This window comes from Dama dama, chromosome 18 (assembly GCF_033118175.1).
Source record: "Dama dama isolate Ldn47 chromosome 18, ASM3311817v1, whole genome shotgun sequence".
NCBI classification, from domain to species: domain Eukaryota; kingdom Metazoa; phylum Chordata; class Mammalia; order Artiodactyla; family Cervidae; genus Dama; species Dama dama.
Genome location: NC_083698.1, coordinates 49117864 through 49141904, shown reverse-complemented (window position 1 = coordinate 49141904; position 24041 = coordinate 49117864). Strand labels below are relative to the sequence as shown.

Sequence of the window (24041 nt, the reverse complement as noted above, 5' to 3'; positions counted from 1 at the left end):
ATGTAACAGATACACAGTATAGCCCTTTGTGCAGGTGAAGAAAGTGACTCAGGGAAAGTTACTAACTTGTAAACACACCCTATTGTTGGGTTGCAATTGGCAGGACCAGGAGTAAAGCCTGTCATTGCAAGGCTTTAAGCCTGTGCTTTTAGAGCCCGTGATAAGCTTTGTGGTGCTGCAAACTCAGGGAAGAGAGAACTATAGGGTGGGGAGGGAGCTGGTGTCACACAGGAGGTAATATTTTAAGTGCATCTCTAAATAAGTTGTGGCAAGGAGAGAAGGTTGAGGTGGGAAGGATAGCACAAATAAGTGTGCTCACAAATAAGTATGCTACAGGCAGGTCCTGTGGAGTAGCTCCAAAGAGAATAGTATGTTTTCCAAAATGCTGGTGGTAAGAAGAGTGTTTAGGGTGGGATATGAGGCTAAAGAGGTTGATAGGAGTGCCCTACAAAAGGCCTTGTGTACTATCTACAGTTTATCCTTTAGGACTGGAGCAGAAGGAGCCTCAGGTTTGTGCTTCAGAGGTAACTCTGTTAAAGAAATGTGGAAGAAGTTGGATTCAGTGGGTGGTGAGGCAGATGGTGGTGGTTGTTCTGGTGGTGGGGAAACTGGAGTCAAGGAGCCCAACTGACTTGTTCTCTGTGAGAGATGATCAGACTGTAGAAACTAAAAGCTATTGAAGGGGGAGACAGAAAAGTGACATATCTGACACATACCTTGATGTATTGATGCCCCCAATTAAATGTGAGGAGGAAAGGAGGTGAGGGAGGGGGAAGAGTCTAGATGATGTGATCCTCAGATTCCTGAATTAGTGAGCTCAGAGGGTGACACCCACTCCCTGATGGAACTTTAGAAAAGCAGTTAGTTGATGGTGAGGAAGTAATTAGTTCACTTTTGGATATGATGAGCTTGGGGTGACTGCGTGCCAGCCCACTGAGAGATATCAACCAATTAAGGGACATATCTCGGGTGTCACTATTTCATGAACGATCCCACTCAATAGCCACCCTTCACTCTTTATTCTTTCCCTGACTATCCTATCAGTAACCAAGTTATGTCAACGCTACCTCCTTGGTATGTAATTGCCACTTACATAAATCTTGGTCATTTGGATTAGTGTGTGCAATGCCAAATAACTGTGAACACCTTAACATTTCTACAAGGCCCTTCGCAGTCAGACACTCTCCAGTTTTATCCATTTTGACACCGCTCTGTGTAGAGCCTGCATTCCAGCCATACTGAAGCAGCTGCAGTTCCCAAGAGTTCTTGTTCTCAGTCAGTTCTGCATCCAACCACAAAGACATGTCTCCAACTCCAATCCCCATCTCTGGCTGCACACCAGGGAGAGGCAATGATGAGTAAGACAGACTGGCCCTCCCGGAGTGCCTAGCAGACAGTCAGAAAACTGGTTCAACTGAGTCATGTTTATGTCCATTCCTTGAGGTTCACTGAGCAAAAGCCAGACTCCAGGATAATCACTTAAATTAAATAATCCTATTGCAGGGAATCTGGTGGGTTACTTAATCATTACATAAAATAGATCTTTCATGCTCTCATGTTGTTTTATTCTACTGAGAATCCAGGCACCATTGTTAGATAAAAAATTGTTTTGTAAATGCTGCAATAAATATATATGAAAAGGTACGGGTGTATCAATTTCTCTTATCCTTTCCAGTATCTCACTGCTTTAGTAGATCAAATGTATCAGAGATACCAGTAGCTGGGAGTGAGGCTTGGAATTAGTGAAAATGTAGAAGTAGTTCTATTATGTAAGCCATAATACATAATATACATGTAAAAAGTTAAAGGAGCTTGTTTTATTATGGAGGAAATAACAAATAAGCAAAAAAAAAAAAAAAAAAAATTATAATAAAATGTTCTGCTGAATGCTCAGAATTTCAAAAATGTCTTGGCTGTAGATTGGATTACCTGCAACTGCATCATTACCATCCGATACATAGAAAGTGAAATTATTTATGGACAGAAACAGAAAATTTTATTTGGTGAAGACAACGTTTTACTCAGTACAGATAAAAAAAGTTTACAATTATTGTTTAAAGTAGCCAATTCAGAGTAAGCCAAAATTATCCCAGAGAACTGTTTATATTAAAAACAGGTTGAGAGTTTTTTGAACTGTCATCGCCCCCAAATTGGAAGATAAAGGCTCTTCTTATGAAGATTTCTTTCAAAACCCCTAGTATGGCTTCAGGGGAGACAAAAGAAAGGTAAATAGCGTGCAACCCACATATCCTTTAACAGAATGATTTATTTTTCAGGCCTACTAATCGGTGACAGGAATACATCTATTTTTTTCTAACTGCTCCGGGTTTAGTCATCCCTCTGAATCTAAATTCTGAGAGAAAGGAGAAAAACGTTGGTTTTAAGACCTCGGGCGCTAGCATTCATCATGCTGCAAATGAATTTCGGCTCCAGCTGAAGGTAAATTGCTCACTTTGTGCCTCAGTTTCTCTTATCCATATAATGGGGATTGTTGAAGGATTAGGTGAGATTGTACAGACAAAATAGGAAGCCCTCAACGTAAGTCAGTTACCATGAACATGTCAAAGGTTTCCCTGAGTACGCCACTTAGCTTTTCTTTTTAAATATTAGCATAATATAAATGGCATCAGAACGTGAGGGGCAGGAGCCACGTGATCCTTCCACGAAAGCCACTTGTAGGGGCCTTCAGAGAGTTAGCAATAAAGCTGGGAAAGAAAGGCCCGCGCGCCCGCGGCCCGCGCGCGATTTCCCGCCGCGCCCGAGTCCCCGGCGGCGGGCGGGCGGCCTCCGGGGGCGCCCGGGCCGCGGCGGCGGCGGCGGCGGCGCGAGCGGCGCCTCCGGGCCGGTGAATCATCCCGGCAGACACCGAGAGCCGCGGCAGCAGAGAGCAGCGCCGAAAAATGGCTGAAGCGGGCACGGGCTTTCTGGAGCAGCTCAAGTCCTGCATAGTTTGGTCTTGGACTTATCTCTGGACCGTATGGTTCTTCATCGTCCTCTTCCTGGTCTACATCCTGCGGGTGCCCTTGAAAATCAACGACAACTTGAGCACAGGTAAGGCCCGGGCAGCCGGGCCCGCGGCGCTCGCCCTTCCCCCGCCCCGGAAAGTTAGTGCAACTCGCGCGGGGCCGCGACTGGCGGGGGTGGCGGGGCGCGCGCTCGGGGACGCGCCGGCGCCCGCGCACCGGACGCCCGCGGCCAGCAGGCGAGGACTCGGCGCCTCAGCCTGGGGGGCCGGGCGGCGGGGTCGACGGGACGTGCGAGGGCGGCCGGCGGCCTTCCCGGCCCCGCGGCCCAGTGACCCTGCGGAGGAGGCGCCGCGCCGTGAGGCTGCCCGGGCCAGGAGGTTACCGCTCCTCCGCCTGAGGTGCTTGTCGGCGGGCGACTGAGGGGACGGAGGTCGGGAGCGAGGGAGTCCCCGCGGACGCCCCTCGGCTGTCTGCGCGTGAACCCCGAGGGTTCCTCAGAGTTGGAACGTGTCCTCCCTCACACGCTGTCTGCCGCCAGCGCCGAACATCCGAAGTGTAGTCGGACGAGGCGTCCCTCCCGACACCCGCGCCACTCCGCCGGTCGCGGAGCGCCCCCGTGAGGGTGCTACCCGTCGGCGAAGCCCCCCGAAGGCGTCGACCCCGCACCTGGGGCCGGGACTGCCGAGATTCGAGCGCGCCCCCCCCGCCAGAGTTGCGAGTTGCGGGGATAGCGGCGTCACTTATAGACGGGAGAGAGATTCTCGAAGGTACCATGAGGGCTATAGATGACGTGTCAGGTTGCCGGAGGGAATGTCACAGGGACAAAAGCAGAGACAGGAAATCTGGAATTTATGATTGTTAATGGTCTCAGCCCTTCTCTCTCTCCGTGTTCCCGTTTGCATAAGGCTTTGGTAACTAGTCTTGTTCAGGATCTTAGATAAAGCCCCACATGCTAAGAAGGGAGCCCCGCAGGTCTTGTATCCACGGTCGTAAGTGCCAAAGGTAATTAGAACAGGATCTTAAACTTGCAACCAGCCGACTGAATCATTAAAAAACAACCACAAAGAAAACACACACCAGCAGTAACACCCCAGAGACAAATCAAAAACACAAAGTATATTTTGCAGGAAGGGCTATAGTTCTTGAAATCTGGAAATACTTGTGGGAATCGTTAGAAAACTCTCTTCTTTTTTTTTAAAGTTGACAGTAATTTGGGAAATCCTTTCAGTCTTAACTGAATATATATGCATTCTGCTTAGTGTGTGATTTACATAATCAGAGAGTCGGGGTCTGGAAATGCATTTTCCTGTGTGGTGGTAACTACACTAAAATAATTTTTAGAACACGAGGTAATGTACACATTTTGTTAGGTACTTGTGCTTTTAAATGGAAATCTTGATTACTTTAACCTGAACTCATGTTCATATTTATATTTGTTCTGTAATATCCCTTGGGGTCTTATTCCTGGGATGCAGATGAATTCTGCACCGTAGAATCATCTTGCCATTTTTATAGTTGTTGTTCAGCCTTTGGATTCAGTTATCCTAGTGATAATGGCATTCTGACTTTTCATCTATTATGAGTGGCTGCTTATCACAATACTGTCTCCTTGCTTGTGGCAAATATATCTCTAAGATAAGTTCTAGTCCCAAAGTTTTGTTATTTTAAGAAGTTGCTTGAATATATATGGCAATGAAATCTTGTATTTGTTGGTAAGTGGTTTGATTTTTTTTTCTCCCAACGAATTCATTTTGAGGCTTAAAAAATGTGAACCTTTCTCATTTAATGCACATTTAAAATTTTAATTTCAGAACACACATTTGTTCAGTTCAGTTACTCAGTCTGTCCAACTCTTTGCGACCCCATGGACTGCAGCGCATCAGGCTTCCCTGTCCATCTCCAACTCCTGGAGCCTGCTTAAACTTATGTCTGTCAAGTTGGTGATGCCATCCAACCGTGTCATCCCCTGTCATCCGCTTCTCCTCCTGTCTTCAGTCTTTCCAGGCATCAGGGTCTTTGTAATACTTTGTAATACACATTTGTAATACTACATTTTCTTCGTTGTTCAGTCACTCAGTTGAGGCCCCATAGACTTTAGCATGCCACTATCCTCCTGGCATGCCTTTGTCCTCCACTGTCTCCCAGAGTTCGCTCAAATTCATGTCCATTGAGTTGGTGACACTGTCTAATCATCTCATCTTCTACTCCTCCTCCTTCCTTTGCCTTAAAGTAGTTTAAATAATCATCTGTGAGCGTATCTGTGTGCATGTGCCCATAAGTGCCATAAACCAGTGTTTTATACACCACAGGCAAGGAGCAAAATTGGGAAAAAGCAAAAATTTTAAGGAATAAAATTGTTAGGGCCTCTCCCAACAACTTTAAATCTTCTTCTCAAACTCCTTTGTTAATTTGTATTAGCATCGTTAACTCACTTAGGCTTATAAAAGATAGAGAAAACATGAAGGTGAAAAGACCATCTGCATTGAATCTCATTAGACACATGATGGAACCTGAGACCATTTAGCTCAGTGATGCTGGGCTTCTGTTTTCATTGTAGTTTTATGTAGTTTTAGTCATACAGGAAGGTAAAAGAGAAGCACCCAGAGACTCATCTCTCTCTGCTACTTCTGTGCGAAGGTGAAGGGAGAAGTCTCCTCCTATGTGAACTTGTCCTGCCAGGGAGATCTAAATGGGTTTTAAAGGGACTCATTTTGCTGTTCCTAGGCCCTGTGGTGTTTGCTTTTCTTGTGTTGATGAAGGTACATATCCCTGAAGAGGCAACAGAAGCTAGAGCTGCTTTTAGGAAGCTGTGGGTGGCCCAGGCCTCCTTCCTTAGGCAAGCTGATACCATTGGTTGATTTGTAAATATTGAAAAATCCTTGCATCTGTGGGATAAATTCCACTTGATCATGGTGTGTGATCCTTTTAATGTATTGTTAGATTCAGTTTGTTAGTATTTTGTTGAGGATTTTTGTGTCTATATTCATCTGTGATATTGGCCTGTAATTTCCTTTTTTGTGATATCTTTGTATGGTTTTGGTGTCAGGGTGATGTTGGCCTTATCGACTGAGTTTGGAAGTGTTCCTTACTCTGCAGTTTTTTTGGGAAGAGTTTGAGGCGAACAGGTGTTAACTCTTCTCTAAATGTTTGATTGAATTCACCTGTGATGTCATGGGGTCCTGACTTTTGTTTGCTTGAAGTTTTAAATCGTATAATGAAAAATGAATTTTAGGAAAGACAAAGGAGAAAACAAACATATTAGGAACACAGTGGTTAGCTTTGAAATTAATTTGTGACCACGTTCTGCCTTGAGTTGGATAGAAGAATGTTAAAGTAGTTCTATGATTTATTGAAAGTATAATGAACTTTTAATAAGATTTTTGAAAACCCCAAATTATATTGTTACTTGTCAGTTTTCAAGTGAATTAATTATCCTAAAGCAATGCTTTTCCAAAAGGACAGAACATTAATTGTAGTTAGGAGCAGTCATGCAGGATGTTATTTGAGAAAAAGCAGTAGCATAGATTAATGTTTAAAAAATAGCACTGTAACTTGCTATGTATTGTGGTGTTGATAGCACATTCTCATCTTCGCTATGTTCTGAGGTTTTTAGATGCTGAATTTGAAACACTTTGTGCCTTTTCTTAAATGTACACCTTTTGACATTTTTGTACCAAGAAGCTTAAGTGATTTTCCAGTTCTTTTTCTGTTTCTTGGAAAACAAGTTTTCAAAGATCTTTTAAATCCTATTGTATTCCTTTTGGAAAGCAAATATATTAGTCTAACCTAAGTTTGATTGTTTTGTTATAGAACTCTTTTTTGGTGTTAATTAAGATGATAAATACAGATGCAAAACTTTTACATTACTGAATGGAAATATACATAACTTAGGTGCAGTTCAGATTTGCATATTTTCATATTGGAAATAGTTGCTCTAAACTTAATTAACACTCTGGATTTCTTGTCCTGAGGGCCTTGTTGTAGTTTACTTAGGCTTTTTGCCCCTGATGTACCTATTGTCTAAAATGTTTTTTCCCACCTGTAAATCCCATCCATGTTTCAAGGACTAGCTTGAATGCTGCCTTCTGGTTCTCTCAACTGAATGTGATATTTCCTCTAGTTTTCATTGTACATTATCTGAGAGGCATGTTGACAGTTTTTACCTTGCATTAATTATGGTTGTGTATGTTTAATATATTTTGTTGGCCAAATATTTCTTTCAGGTTTTTCCATACGGTATTACAGTAATACCCAAACAAACTTTTTGGCCAATCTAGTATGTTTCAGTGTTTGTATATGTGTGTCTCTCTTTCTGTATACATACTAGACTACTAGACTCTGGTTCTTCGTTTTCCGCTGTACTTCCTTGCACATAGTGGTTCCTTAACATTCATTGCATGAATCAGTCTCAAAGTTGTGGTGTACTCAGTGAGTTGGGATTAGAACAATGAAATTGATCAAACACATCACTGGCTATGTGCCTTATTTAAGTTTATAGCTTTAGATAGAAGTTGGAAACCATCACAAAAATTTAAGAAATTCCATGGTGAGTCATACGTATCTAATCCATGGTGGTCCAATTTATGAACACATAAAAGGACAATTTTATGATTGTCAGCTTTGAGTTGAGGATAGATCCCAGACGTCTTAGTTGCCTTTACTTACTTTTGGAGACATTTCTCTCAGCCATAATGAAGCAATCTGAATGATGCTTTTTTTTTTTTTTTAAGACCCTTAGTTTCTGTACATGTTTAACGACAGCTTTATATTCCTTAAGATCCTTTCTAGCTCCAGAATTCTGCGTCAGTGCCTTGGGATAAATTTCATTGAGTGCAGAGTCTGTAACTGAGCAAATACATGGACTTGAAAGAGTTAGTCACTCAGTCGTGTCCAACTCGTTTTGATCCATGGACTGTAGCCTGCCAGGCTCCTCTGTCCATGGGATTCTCCAGGCAAGAACACTGGAGTGGGTAGCCATTCCCTTCTGCAGGGGATCTTCCCGAACCAGGGATTGAACCTGGGTCTCCCGTATTGCTGGAGAAGGCAATGGCAACCCACTCCAGTGTTCTTGCCTGGGGAATCCCAGGGATGGGGGAGCCTGGTGGGCTGCCGTCTATGGGGTCGCACAGGGTCGGACACAACTGAAGCAACTTAGCAGCAGCAGCAGCTCCCGTATTACAGGCAGATTCTTTACTATTTGAGCCACCAAGGAATTCTAATTCTTAGTAGATACAAGTCCAGATTTTATGTGTTTTCCTTCAGTGGCTTTCCATTTCACTAAAAATAAAATCAAAATATGTTATCCTGGCTTACAAAATCTGATGACATGACCCCTTCCTACCCCTCCTGTCTGAACTTTGCCACTTTCTTGAGGTCACTGTCTTCCAGATGGTTGTGATATTTTCTCATTCTTAAACTTGCTTTGCTTGTTCTCGCCTTGTGGCCTTTGCACTAGCTGTGTCCTCAACCTGGAATGTTTTCCTACTTGACTTTTATGCAGTCATGTTTATACTATTCACATCTCTGCTTAAATTCACTTCTTTTGAGAGGTTTTCCCTGATGATCCAATCCACAATGACCAGTCACTATAAATGTCACTGGATTTGGATTCTCTGTATATCACTTAGCCCTGTTTGCAATAGTTTTTACTTGTTTATTTGTTTATTGCATTCTCATAGTTTTCCTCCATGTGATTGTAAACTCCTTGAGAATAGGGACCTCATTTGTTGTTATGATTTGTCTGCTTTCCTGTGGGTCGTCAGGATCTTGAACAGTGAGTGTTTGGACCTAACATATGCTTAGTATGTATTTGCTGAATGGATGAAAATCAATGTCAGTTGGTTGTGGTGACTCAGAAGTAACACTGTCCTTTAGGAAATTATTTTGAAATATATGTGGTAATTTCTTATAAGATTTAGAATTGTGTTTACTGACTCTAAATTATAAAGATTACCTTGAAATGTTTACTGAAGTTCCAAAATTTTAATTCATTTTGATCCATTTTCTTAGGGGCAGAGTTTACAGAAGGTTATTCTGGTCCATACTGTAAAGTATGGCTGTGATGCGCAGCATACAGAACTTCCTTGACCAGCATCAAACCTGTGCCCACTGCAGTGGGAGCAGAGTCTTAACCACCGGACCACCAGTGAAGTCCTATAGTAAAGTAAATTTATATAAGAATGTTAGAAGCCCCAAAATTGACTACTTTGGAAGCCAATTTGTGTAACATAACTTGAAACTTCAAACAAAGGAATTTGCTGAGCTAAGTGCCTCATATTATCTATAAGGATGGAACTTGGGGTTCTACCTCCATGGAAGAAATACTTGTCTGTATGGAAGGATAGAGTAATAGAAGAAATATTTGATTGGGACACTCTTAAGAACAATATTGTCAGGCATTATGAAACTTCATAGAAACATAATTTGAAGTGATTAGAAACAATTAAGCATAATTAATTTAGCTCATATATTTGCATATTTCCCTTCTCTAACCATAGAAACCATTTCTAAGTTTATATGAGAAGCCAGAGTGAACATAGTGTTAGCATTACAGAAATTTGCCTTATTGCCAATTTTATTGAAATACTTTTTTCTCCATGAAGTATTGTATTTATGAAAGAGAGATATCATCTTTGATAAGATGAAAGGAACTTTGGATTTAGAAGATTTGAGTTCAAATTCCAGGTTGCCAATTGTTGGGAAACTTGGACAAATTACTTTGTAAGACTCTTTCCTCATTTGTAATATGAGAACAGAATAGAGAATAATCTCTATTTCATAGTTTTATTTTGAACTCTAAATGAGATCTTTAGCATTGAGTCTTGAGCATAGCACATAAAAATATTAGCAGCCATATATCATGTACCTGGTCCCAGTCCATTTCATTGACTCTGAACTGTGTTCATTCATTGGTTAATTCATTCATCCACTGGTTTGTTTATTCATTTACTTTGAGCAGCAGATGCCTGTAAAATTGAAGTTATTCTTGTTAATTATTATTTGGACACACAGTCTTGTGTCAGTTATACTTCTAGCTTCTGCAGTTATTTTGTGTGCTGAACAATGAAAATCCTCTAATATATTGCCTTATTCACTTGTGCTTCTAGATATATTTTGTTACCTTTGATTAAGGATGCTGCATGGTAGAAGTCACACCTTAAAAATAAGATTGAAAATCTGCTGGCTGAAACTAGGAAGGGGTGAGGGACCAACCTTTATTGAGTCCTTACGTGATCCAGGCCCTGTGCTGCTTGCTTTGTTATGGGTTGTTATGCTCCCTGGGCTTGACAACAAGTCTGGCTCTATCCCATATAAATAGCTATATAGTTGATATTCTCTTTGTATATGTGAAATGAAAAATGTTCAAACAGAACAAGTATTGCTATAATACTAGTTGTCCCATTAAAGGAAGCAACACAGGTGAACCCATTAGAAATGTATTTTGATGGGAAAGCAGCTTTATGAATGAGGATGAGAACTTGGTGGAAACTTTTGAAAGGGACTGTTTCTGGAGTATACTCAAAAGAGCTTGAGAAAAGGGATTATGAGTTTTTCATCTTTATATTTCCATCATATGTCATTGCTCATGATGATACATGGAAAGATGAATGCATGAATGACTCTGGGTGTTTTTGAGGCTTTCCAAGATCGATGGCACCAGTGGTCCTTTTCTTAGTTCATTTTACCACCTAAAGTTTTCTTTATCTTGGTTCGTGGGCATATTGCTAATACTCAGCACTCAAGACTGGATTTGTTATTTGGCTCACAGATGAAACTCAGAGATAGAAGGATTCTTATGAGGTAACTGGAGCAAGGGTTTGAAGACAAGGGAGGGAAAAGAGTGTTCTTGTGTCTTCAGAAGAGGTGAATGCCTGAAGTGGAAGTAATGGAAAAATTCAGAGCAGGAGTACACTAAAGGAAAGAAGGGTTAGTGTGGTATAAGTTTGATTAGGATAGCTTAGTGATTGTCTAGATGTGGAGCTGGAATGGGATTGACAAAAAGTGTGTACCTGGTCAAATGTCACAAGTTGTGTGACATTTTTTAAATACACTGTAATTGGCACAACCCTGGGCATTCTATGAATGTTTTGTGTGGCTTAGATAGCTGCATTTGGCTTTCCAGCTTGGTGCAGAATGGGAAGACAACTTCATATGAGATGGTAAAATGAATGAGAAAGTGCTTTGTAGATTGTAAACTACTATAGTCCAAGGCATTAATAGTAGGTTGTAAACTACTATAGTCCAAGGCATTAATAGTAGGTTGTTTCTTTAGAAGTCTCTATTCTCTAGGCTTTGTCTCTCACAGTGAAATGACAGGTTAAGATATATAGTGGGATCTCTTTTATCCTGGCTATTCTTTCTAGAGAATAATAAACTAGACATTTTTCCGAAGAGGAAATGCAGATGGCCAATAGGCACATGAAAAGATGCTCAACATCATTAATCATCAGGAAAATGCAAGTGAAAGCCACAATAAGGTATCATCTCACACCTGTCAGAATGGCTATCATCAAAAAGAACATAAATAAAAAATGTTGATGAGGACATGGAGAAAAGGGAACCCTCCTGCATTGTTGGTGGGAATGTAAATTGGTGCAGCCATTGTGAAAAACAGTATGGAGGTTTCTCAAAAAATTAAAAGTTAAAAAAAAAAAAAAATTAAAAGTAGAATCACCATGTGACCCAACGGTTCCACTTCTGGGTCTGTCCATGTGCACCCGTGGCTGATTCATGTCAGTGTATGGCAGAAACTACCACAATATTGTAATTAGCCTCCAATTAAAATAAAGTTTAAAAAAGATAATGTACCCCAATATTCATATCAGCCTTATTTACAGTTGCTAAGGTATGGAAGCTACCTAAGTGTCCATCAATGGTTGAATGGATAAACAGAAGTGGTATATATACAATATAATACTACTCAGCCATACAACAAATGAAATTTTGCCATTTGCAACAGCATGGGTGGACTTGGAAGGTAATATGCTAACTGAAATAAGTCAGAAAAGAAATATACTGTATTACATCACTTACATGTGGAACGTAAAAAAATACAGCAAACTAGTGATTATAATAAAAAAGAAGCAGGCTCATACAGAGAACAAACTAGTGGTTACCAGAGGGAAGGGGGAAGGGGCAATATAACGGTGGGAGAGTGGGAGGCACAAGTTTTTGGGTGTTAGATAGGCTCAAGGATATATCACTTAACAGTGGGGATGTAGCCAATATTTTGTAATAAATGTAAATGGAAAGTAACCTTTTAAAATTGTATTATAAATAAGTAAATTATTTAAAATATAAATTGAAAGAATACCAAAGACTTGCACTAAGCAGAACAATGAATTATTATTGGATTGTTTATAGCCACACTATTGAATATCTGTTTGTTGATAACAGGAAATAATATCTACCAACCTCCTTATTGTATGTGAGATGTCATTGTAAAGTTATCTAGAGAGGATTTTGTTTCCTGGTAGAGAGGGAATATATAATAATATTCATTTTTTGTGTTACAGCGGAGCAGGGCAGTTTCTCATGTGTTATTGTTAGTAGTCATTCAACTATGGCAAGCTTCCCTGAACTATCTCCTGTGCTAAAATAAGAAGCTGACAGGGTCATTTAGCTCTAGCAGTATGTCATATTAGCTATGGCTGGGGCCAGAGAGTCATTGTTTAATTGTAGTTACTAAATCTCTCAGCAAAATAAGGCAAAATTTATCTGTGGGAGTATTTGTTTTCCCTCTAAATTTTGAGAAATTGAAGGTGTTCTAGTAATAAATATACTTCATGTAGAATCCTACATTGGTTCCATAAGTTGACTTCCAAGTCTAATAAAGGATCTTGGTTAAGTGTTAGTCTTTCTGAAATTTTGAGGAAGCCTATAGATAACTTTAAAGGAATCTTTAGGTCAGTGAGTAAGGTCTTTTTTTTTTTTTTTTTTTTTTTTTAATAAAAAAGCTTAATTTAAAATAGCAAAAACAATTGACAAACTCTGAGGCAGAAAAATCTTTAAAAAAAAGAAGTGGCTTTATAAAAAATAAGCAATTTGAATCTGAATCTACATATGATCTAGAAGTACAGGGGCTTTTGTTTTGTTTCAAAGTCTGCTGTAATACCATTCTAAAATGCTATTTTATTTTGTTGTTGTTTAGTTGCTAAGTTGTGTACATCTCTTTTGTGACCTCCTGAACTGTAGCTTCTGAACACCAAGCTTCTGTCTATGGGATTTCCCAGGCAAGAATACTGGAGTGGGTTGCCATTTCCTTCTCCAGCTATTTCATTAGCAAGTAGGTATCCGCTGGATCATCGAAAAAGCAAGAGAGTTCCAGAAAAACATCTATTTCTGCTTTATTGACTACGCCAAAGCCTTCAACTGTGTGGATCACAACAAACTGTGGAAAATTCTGAAGGAGATGGGAATACCGGACCACCTGACCTGCCTCTTGAGAAACCTGTATGCAGGTCAGGAAGCAACAGTTAGAACTGGACATGGAACAACAGACTGATTCCAAATAGGAAAAGGAGTACGTCAAGGCTGTATATTGTCACCCTGCTTATTTAACTTATATGCAGAGTACATCATGAGAAACACTGGGCTGGAAGAAGCACAAGCTGGAATCAAGATTGCCGGGAGAAGTATCAATAACCTCAGATATGCAGATGACACCACCCTTATGGCAGAAAGTGAAGAGGAACTAAAAAGCCTCTTGATGAAAGTGAAAGAGGAGAGTGAAAAAGTTGGCTTAAAGCTTAACATTCAGAAAACTAAGATCATGGCATCTGGTCCCATCACCTCATGGGAAATAGACAGGGAGACAGTGGAAATAGTGTCAGACTTTAATTTTTTGGGCTCCAAAATGACTGTAGATGGTGACTGCAGCCATGAAATTAAAAGATGCTTACTCCTTGGAAGGAAAGTTATGACCAACCTAGATAGCATATTAAAAAGCAAAGACATTACTTTGCCAAAAAGATCTGTCTGGTCAAGGCTATGGTTTTTCCAGTGGCCATGTATGGATGTGAGAGTTGGACTGGGAAGAAAGCTGAGCACCGAAGAATTGATGCTTTTGAACTGTGGTGTTGGAGAAGACTCTTGAGAGTCCCTTGAACTGCAAGGAGATCCAACCAGTCCATCCTAAAGGAGATCAGTCCTGAGTGTTTATTAGAAGGACTGATGTTGAAGCTGAAACTCCATTACTTTGGCCACCTAATGCAGAGTTGACTCATTGGAAAAGACCCTGATGCTGGGAGGGATTGGGGGCAGGAGGAGAAGGGGACGACAGAGGATGAGATGGCTGGATGGCATCACCGACTCTATGGGCATGAGTTTGAGTACTCCGGGAGTTTGTGATGGACAGGGAGGCCTGGTGTGCTGCGATTCATGAGATTGCAAAGAGTCGGACACGACTGAGCAACTGAACTGAATAGTAGAATGCTTACAGTTCTCCCCCTTGTTAAGCTTTTCCAATTTCTAGTCTCCTTCTCTTGGAAATAAGAGAATGAAATTTACTTCCTTACCAAATTGATCTTTTCTTTTATTAGATAGGTGCTGTTTATTGGGCATTATTAGTAGAACTTAAAAAATAATGCTCTTGTGGTGTTTTGCAAGTTATTACACCCACTTTCCTCAATTGGTGACACACATTTAGATTTCCTGTAGTGTCACATAGTAAGAACTGGTGCGATCTAGTTTGTACTTTTCCCCTGGACATTGCTGTAAGGGAAAGAGAAATACTGTCTTCTATCATTGACTTGTTTTATTTAAAATAAAGCAAATTATACTTTCTCAGTTCAGACTCAGAGTACTTGACAGTATGGTTTAGAGGAAAACCATAGCTCTTTAGCAAAACCATAGCTCTTTGGCTCTTTTAGCAGAGAATGTTTTTTTATGGCACCCTTACATTTGAGAGATGAAGTATGAGAGGTTAAACTGCAGTTTTTAAATATTAGAAACTTGCTTCTCAATTGTTTTTTCTCCAAACTGAAAGTTGTATATACATTGTCATTCAATAAAAGCCTGAAATGTAAAAAAAAAAAAAAAAAAGTCATTATCTTAAGAATAATTCATTTTCTTTTACATAATTTGAACAATCAGTTTTTTCAAGGGAAAGTACATTAATGATGACAACATAACATCAATTAAGTCTGAGCAAATATATGCAGATGTAAATTAGTTTTAGCTATAAAAATATTCCTAAAAATGGTTTTTACACTAGCAGTTAAAAAATTTTTTTTATTGCTTGCTTACAGAAAGTGCAGCAATTTCTGGTAGATTTTAAAAACAGTTAAAGGAACTATAATTCTTTAAAATAATTACTTTTAGTTTTAACCATGAGAATATATTGATGGAGAAGAGTAATTCAAATATTTTAAAATTATAAGATAAGGAACATGTTACTCTTCAGGCTGGTGAGGATCGAAATTCAAAGCTTGTGTGAGAAACTGCCAAGAGGAAATAAAGATTTGCTTAGTCCAAAGAGAAAACTTAAATAATATTAATAATATTAGTAAGTACAATGATTGCAGGCTGGGACTAGCTGGGGAATGGAGTTGTAGCAATGGTCACAAGCAAGAGCTTTTCTCTACCATGTCTTGAGCATTATGACCATCTATTGTCTCATGTCTAGCTCACTTTCTAGTGAACAAACATGAGCTAGAAGTAAAATATAAAATACTTTTTAATGTATATAATTCTGTTTGTAACACCTGCGAAAACCAAAGAAGGTATAACAATATTTAGACATCAAGACAGTATTAATACATTACCTGCCTTTGTTATAATCATGTATTATTTTGATAAAATGTTATATTTCATTAAAAATATGCTATTGATATGTGAATGCTCTTGATACTTGGCTTACAGAAATCTCTTTTTAACACTGACTAGTGGCAGCTAGACTGTGTTAGTCCTTTCAAGTTGCTTTTCTTTTAAATAGTTTAGTTATAGTTCACATGCACTCCTAGGCAGGAAGTCCATTTGTCTTTGTGAAATGACATTATTTCCACTTTGGATTTTAGATGAAAACCCCTCTCTCCCAATTTGGGCACATTGCTTTCACCTCTTTTCTTAGAGGCACCAGAGAAGTAACGATTGCTTGCAACAATGTTGTGTGCCCACATTTAACCTGTCCTAGTTTTCTTACCTCAGGTTGCCGCAGATTATCCAAAATGAGATGGTAAAATTCTCAAATTAATGAGAAGTTAATGTAGCATGTGTTACTATTAGAAATAAGATGAGTGTTCCTAAATCAAACCACCTGTGATCAAACACTTTATGTGATAAAGTGTTGCAAAATATCAAGGGATTCACTTTGCTACTTATAGGTTAGCTTGCTCCTGATTACAAAGTAACTCAAATCTAAATGTTTCAGGTTATACTTGCCTACAGATGTCAGACTGAGGATATGTTAGGATGAATAAGTAGTAACAATTCTGAGCCCACAGGGTCCACCAGGGCCCCTGTGCCCCTTATGACTGTTGTTAATACCCACTCCTGCCCATGAGTGCTCCAGGGGGGTGCTGTTGTTACCTGGTGTTCAGGACTACTGTCCGTTCTTTCCTTCCCACTGGTACCCATTGTTGAGGACATTAAAGAGTGGCCTTGGTCAGGCAGCCTGCGTGTATGAATATATACAGTAGTTTGCACTTGCTAATCCCCACCTCCCAATTCACCCCTTCCCCACTCCCTGCTTCCTGGTGGTTTGTTCTCTATGTCTGCGAGTCTGTTTCTTTTTCATAGGTAAGTTCATTTGTGACATATCATTTGTAACCAAAGTCTGTACTTCACATACTTAAATTTCCTTAATTTTTACCAAATGTTCCTTTACTGTGTTCCAGGCTCCCATCCAGTATCCCACACTACAGTGCTGTCACATCTCTTTAGATTCTTTGGCTGTGACAGTGTTTCATTCTTCTGTTTTGATAATCTTGATAGTTTTGAGAAGCATTAGTTAGGAATTTTGTAGGCTGTCCCGCAACTGGGATATGTCAGGTATGTGTCTCATGATTTTTCTGGGATCATAGATTTGCGGAGGGAGAACCACAGAAGTAAAGTGCCACTTTCTTCACATATCAAGGGTACATGCTATTAATTTATCACTGTTGATATTAACCCTTCTCACCTGGCTGAGGTGGTCCAGTGTTTCTTGAGTTCTGCACTGTGAAGTGACTCCCTTCTCTCCTTCAAATACCATACTCTTAAAACCGAAGTCACTTTGCCCAGCCCATACTTCTACAGTGAAGAGTTTTGCTTTTCCTTGTGAAAATGAACAGAGACCACCTAAAAGAGAACAAGTAAAGGCTATTTATTCAGGGCTTCCCAGTTGGCGCTCGTGGTAAAGAACCTGCCTGCCCATAGAGGAGACATAAGAGACACAGGTTTGATCCCTGGGTCAGGAAGATCCCCTAGAGGAGGGCATGGCAACCCACTCCGGGATTCTTGCCTGGAGAGTCACACGGACAGAGGAGCCTGATGGGCGACAGTCCTTGGGGTGGCAGAGTTGGACATGACTGAAACAACTTAGCACATAGGCTATATATTGCAAATTACTCCTTTGAAAATGTGACTGGTATTACAGAATATGCTGATGTTGTGAGTTTCAGTAAATGGATTTCTGGGGCATTTCTCTGGGAAGATGGCTTATTGTCACTGCTCCATCTGAGAGTGCTTACAGGTGGGCTCCATTCAGGTGAGAGGGGTGGGGAGGAAGAAAGGTACCCACAACATATTTTTTTGCCAGGGAGGGGAAAGGCTCATGGGAAGGCTGGTTTGGGGCTCTGGGGTGTCCAGTTCTTCCTGTTGCCCTAACAACCCCTAGCTAAACAAACCCCTAGCTAAAACCTAGGGGTTTTATAAAGAACGCGGAAAGGAGGCAAGGCCTTCAAAGAGACAGCCAGTGAGGCACTCGTGGTTTCTCTGGGACTGAGAAGTCTTGGTGTTGACAAGCCAGGTCTGTTCTACAATAGTATGTGGACTATGTTTCTTCTTTCCTGCAGGAATAGCACTTTTTTTTTTTTTTTGACTGCACCATGCAGCATTGGGATCTTAATTCCCTGACCAGGAATTGAACTTGTGCTCCCTGTGGTAGAAGCACTGGACCGCTAGGGAAATCCCCAGCATAGCACATTCTTATGTGACCTGATACTCAAATGTTCAGGTCTTTTCTGTGCGATTCTTTCACTTTTCAGTGTGAGTTTTGGAAATCCCATGGCTTTGTTTTGGTACATCCCTAACCCAGCCCCCCCCTTCCCCCACGCATATCCCACTCTTTAAATACCTTTGGACAGTTGTCATCGTTGCAGCAAAATCGGGGCCAATGTGCCTGCCTAGCTTGGTCCTAGAGGGCTGATTTTAATCTGGGGTGTAGCTGACTGGGGCACTAAATCCTGAATGGTAATGAGATCTTAATCTCGAGGCCACAATTTCAGCCCACAGGGGGCTGGCAGTGCCAGAATTCTCTTTGACAGGCTAGTGGTTGGTGACGTGCTACATTCTTCAGCATCACTTATGTTAGGAAAGCAGGGAAAGCTTAATTTTTGGTGCCAAGGGCTTAGTTGAGTCATTCCTTGGCCCCTTCTGGCCATCCTCACATCCTTTGGTAAGACAGGTATGCTTACTGGCCACTGTCCATCTTCAAAGAGAGGAACAGTAGGTCAGGAAGGCTGGGCCACTGTACATGGAACAACACATTTTTTTTTTGCCAGGGAGGGGAAAGGCTGCTCCCTGATCTGTCAGTGTGAGCTTTTCTGATGTCTTCAGATCTGCTTTTTCTTGGAGGCTCAGCTTCCGCAGGGGCTAGTGAGGATGAATCCCAGTTCTGATGTCTTAGAAGCCAACATCTTCAAAGGCATCAGAGGAGACCAGAGATAGAATGGACCAGTTAGCTAGACTAGATCCTAGACTAGAATGTTGTGTAGGATTTTGAGTGGGGGAAGTTAAATGCTTTGCTATATGTTACGTGTATAGTTATTGCTGGCAGAGATGAGGGCACTGTCTTGTTATGGGTTTGTTTATCTGTGGCTATGCTAGGGCTTTGTTGCTGTGTGGGCTTCTCTGTAGTTGCAGTGAGTGAGGCTGCTCTGTAGCTGTGGCGCACAGCCTTCTCACTGTGGTAGCTTCTCTTGTTGTGGGACATGGACTCAGGGGCATTTGGACTTCAGCAGTTGTGGTTCCTGGGCTCTAGACATAGGCTCAGTAGTTGCGGGGCACAGGCTTAGCTTCTCCAAGGCTTGTGGGATCTTCCTGAAGCAGGGATCAAATGGGTGTCTCCTGATTGACAGGCAGATTCATTGCCACTGAGCCCCAAGGGAAGCCCCAAGGGCACTGCCTTGATGAAGGTCTCAGCAGGAGACATATCCTATGCTCAACCTGTTAGCTGAGAAGAATTTAATAAATTTGGGGGCAGGAAAATAATAAAGGAAAATTTATCAATAATGATAGTGCACTACTTTGGAGCTGGCAGCAGCGGGGAGTCATTGCCATCGGCAGGTCCACAGGAAGTAGCAGATACTGGAACCTGGAGAGATGGCTGTACAGAAGGCTGAGGTCTTTCTAGAGAGCAGGGGCCACTCTGACTCTGAGGTGAAGCTGTATGTTGGGAGCCAGGAAAGAATGTCCTCCCCCTCTTCCCTGCCCGCTCTTAATCCCTTGTTGGGGTCTCCCATTAGATGGATCAACTAGAAGTCAGAGGGTAGGGTAGAGAAGGTGGGAAGTAGAAGACGGGCAGATGGAAAATGCCTGACATAAGGTACTTTGCTCTACCTCCTTGGACCATTTTTTAAAAAGGGTTTCTTTTTCCTAACAAGAGGCATTTCTCAAGATTTTGTTTTTAGTCATCTTCTCTTCTTATGCTGTACCCTTGAGTAATCTCTTGTACATGAAACTCAGATGTCTTATTTCTTTTCAGACCCTGTCTCAGCTTCTAGGTTTGCATTTTCAGTGGCCTGTTGGATGTTTTCATTGAGATACAGATCACTTAGCCTTTCCTCACAGCAGAGCTCAGTTTCTCTTTCTCACTTTCAGGACTCATGATTATCTTTATCTGTTAATATTCTGTCCTTTACATGTGTCTAGTTGACAAATGCTGTCAAATTTTAGTGCCTCATGACTGCTCTTCAGTTCCTACTTCTGTCTTTATTTCAGCCTTTATAATCTTATTATGATAATCTCCCAACTGATCTTCCTGCATCTAATCTCTCCTAATCTATCCTGCATACTGGGATTTTGCTTTCAAATCCTTTAATGTCTTTCTGTTGTCTAGTAAATAAAATGGAGACACCTAAACCTGATATTCTAGGACTTCTTCCATTAACTCCAGTGAACCTTTCTGGTTTGATACTCACTACTATCCTTCATATTACATGCTCCACTCAGAATATACTTCATGTATCATATTTTCTTTATGCTAACTTATTAATTACTTTAAAAATTCCACACTTTTTTTCATTGTGAAGACCAGATGACACCTGTATGTTTACCTGACTCTAAATAGTTCCCCAAATCACCAATTCTAAGTGCCCCCTAAAATCTGTATATCCCATTGGCTGTTTTACCTCCTTGCCCTGTGCTTCCTGAGGACCTTGATCCTTCCTTTCAGAGTCTCACTCCTACTCACGGTACCTCCAGGCCCGTCAGCCCCTGAACTCTGGGGGCCTTCAGTCCTGTCCCCCACAGTGCGTGTTCCTTTAGAAGCTGAGCCCTTCTGTTTGATGTTGTTCACAAGGCACAACTGACACTCAGTATGATTCACTAGCACTCATGATTCACTTTTTTTAATTAAAATTTTTGTTTTAAAGAAGTCTCAAATTTATGGAGAAGTTGAAAGTCAGTACAGTTTTTTTTTTTTCTTCCACAATCACTAGAGAGGACATTGCTGATGTGATTCCCTACACTTTCCTTAGTATTCCCTACGAACAAGGGTGTTCTCCTTCATGACTATAGCAAAATCATCAAAATAATTGATTCTGCTAACCAATTTAATCAGAAATTGGCACAGTATTGCTATCTAGTTCTCAGGCCCTGTTCGAGTCTCACCGGTGGTTCCAGTAATGTGCTTTATGGCAAAATGATCATTTGCAATTGCATTTAATTGCTGCGTCTCTTTAGACTTCTTTAATCTTGAAGAGATCCTTAGTTTTTTCTTGACTACTGGGACCTGGATCCTTTCAATGACTACATGCTGGCTATTTGATAGAAAGTGCTTCAATCTAGGTTTGCCTAAATTGATTAAATTTAAGTAAATTCAGATTATATATGTATCTTGACCAGAATTTCACAGTAGCAACACTGTTTTTTTCACTATGTTCTGTCTGGTAGCTCATGATTTTTATTTGCCCTCTTACCGATGATGTTCATTTTGGTAATTTGAACCCTTGTGTCTGCAAGGATTTGCTACTGTAAGGTTATTCTTACTTCTTTTGTAGTTAGTAAGTATTTTGTGGAGAAGAGCTTTGAAAGTATATAAATTATTCCTCAGACTTTCAGTGTATTCATTTAGTTCCTCATGACAGTATAGACTCCTGGTTTCCTGTGTTATTCAGTGGGTTATAATTTGTTATTATCACTATTATTATTTTGATACTCAAGCTGTGAGCCCCTTCAATCTGTTCTGTATCCTTTTGACATGTCCCTGTCATTCCTTGAGATCTTGATTATTTTCTAAGATGTTCCAGTCTCAACTTGTACTTTACATGCTCTAGCCTTGGAATCAGCAGTTTCTCTAAGAATCCCCTTTTCATTTTAGCGGAGAAACATATTTAGACGCCAAGATCTGGGCCCGAGTTGTGCTTATTGATGCTGGGGTTTTACTGCTCCCAGTCCTCTCATGATAGAGCAGGGAATATATGTATATATGCATATATAGAGACAGGCACATTTATATGTGTGTATCTGTTTATTCCGTATCTCTCTTGAAATCATGAGTTCACATTGATACCTCTTTCTCATCCCTATAGGGTTCATTCCAGTTTTCTTTCTTTCTGTATTTGTTTCTTCACTGACAGTGAGGAACCGGGGTCCCAATATCCTCAATATACTTCCTGTTTGCTCAGCATATCTGTATGTACCCGCATCTCTTAACACTCCTTCTCACCTTCCTCTGACTCGGACACGCTTAGTTCTGAAACCACATGCTGACCAGTGCTCCGAGGCCCAGCTCGTCTTGTTTGGATTTTAACCCCCAGTCCCTCTACATTCCTCGCCACCCTGCCCAGGACAGTGTGTTCTTCTCACTGTTCAGCTCTGACCCCATATCGGGGGCCACCCCCTATTCTTATGCCCCCCTACGCTGCTTGGGCTCTGACCCCCTGAGCGGAGGTGCTCCCACGTTTGGATGCTCTCCTCACCCTGCTCTGGGCCACCATCATTGTGTGTTGCCACGCCAGCAGAGAGGCCTACCTTGCCTCGCACCCTCTGTGAGTTTTGCTGTTGTTTTTCAGTGGCTCAGTTGTGTCCAACTCTTTGCAACCCTATGGACTGCAGGACACCAGGCTTCCCTGTCCTTCACTATCTCCCGGAGTTTGTTCAAACTCATGTTCATTGAGTCAGTGATGCATCCAGCCATCTCATCCTCTGTCACTCCTTTCTCCTCCTGCCCTCAATCTTTCTCAGCATCAGGTTCCTTTCCCATGAGTCAGCTCTTCCCATCAGGTAGCTGAAGTACTGGAGCTTCAGTTTCAGCATCAGTCCTTCCAGTGAATATTCAGGGTTGATTTTCTTTAGGATTTGATTGACTGGTTTGATCTCTTTGCTGTCCAAGGGACTCTCAAGAGTCTTATTCACCACAGTTCAAAAGCATCAGTTCTTTGATGTTCAGCCTTCTTTATGGTCCAACTCTTATATCCATACATGACTACTGGAAAAACCATAGCTTTGAGTATATGGATCTTTGTTGGCAAAAGTAATGTTTCTGCTTTTTAATATAATGTCTAGGTTTGTCATAGCTTTTCTTTCCAGGAGCAAATGTCTTTTAATTTTGTGGCTATAGTCACCATCTACAGTGATTTTACAGCCCAAGAAAATAAAATCTGCTACAGTTTCCTGTGAGTTTAGGATGAAATTATTTAGGAAGAGAGAGAAAAGGTACAATCACATTTAAGGTTATCTACTCCCCTTCTTCTTTCATTTTTATTTTTCAAACAATTCAAATAATCTTAATCAATTATGGCAGACTTGTCATTTCAGTAGACCTGGCTCCAAAGTATTATCCTCTTCTGCCAGGTACCATCATCTATTTTTTATATATTTTCAATTTTTAAAATGGAAGTGATCTAAATCTGTGAAGATGTAAGGCCCTGGAGAACTGAACTTTGTTGCAAAGGGTATGTCTGCTGGAAAGCAGAAGTTTGAATTCAAACCCCAGTTTGCACATGTTTGTGTGTGTGAAAGAGAAAGGGTAGAGGGGAGAGGAAAGAGGGGAGGAGAGAGAGAGAAACATTTTGAAAGTTGTGATGAATAACAAATGAAAGCCTCTCTTGTGAAGGATCCAGTTTTTATGCAATAAAAACAAAATTCTGAGAAACTCCTCCTTTTTGCCCCAAACCAGGTTATGGATTAAGAAGCCCCTCCAGCTGTGCCAAAAGGACCCACTGGTCTGTCACTTTCTCTTCTAGACTATGATTTTTTCAAGGTCAGGACTGTAGGCTCTTTGAGAGCAGGTCGTATCTGCCTAGAAACTCTTGTGTCTCCAGCCCCAGCACTGTGCTCTGCTGTGTGGGAGGCATTCTGTCAATATTAGTTTGTGACACTGGTTTTACTTAGGCCTGACACCAAAGTCCATGAACTTTCCACTGCACTTCACTGTGTTCAGGACTAAGTGGGCTTTGTCCTCTTTGAGGTAGCAGTCTGATTAATCTCAAAGTCTGAGGGATTATCTGTCATCCCATAGCATGTCTCTCTTTTCTATGTTGGAGTCAGTTACATGTGGCCCAAACTAGTGCTCAGTGAGTTTGTATATACTTCATCTATTGTATTACTTTAATTTTCCTCCTAAGGATCCAGTTACAGTTAGAAGAGCAGTGGACGGGAAGATGACTTCATCACTTCTTTCTGTCGGACTTAAGAAGTTCTTTACTATATGAG

At 40.9% G+C, this 24041-nt stretch overlaps 1 protein-coding gene across 4 annotated transcripts in view; it reads left to right on the top strand.

The window, feature by feature from the left end:
• The first annotated feature begins 2823 nt into the window (after positions 1–2823).
• ST7 (suppression of tumorigenicity 7) overlaps positions 2824–24041 on the top strand; it is a 309424-nt gene continuing 288206 nt past the window's right edge. Inside the window, exon 1 of one of the 4 annotated variants that reach the window (XM_061165296.1) lies at positions 2824–3051. In XM_061165296.1, the coding sequence (XP_061021279.1) occupies positions 2901–3051 (151 nt within the window). In that variant the 5' untranslated portion in view covers positions 2824–2900. The remainder of the gene's footprint in view (positions 3052–24041) is intronic. The other 3 variants (XM_061165298.1, XM_061165295.1, XM_061165297.1) reach the window with 3 other exon arrangements.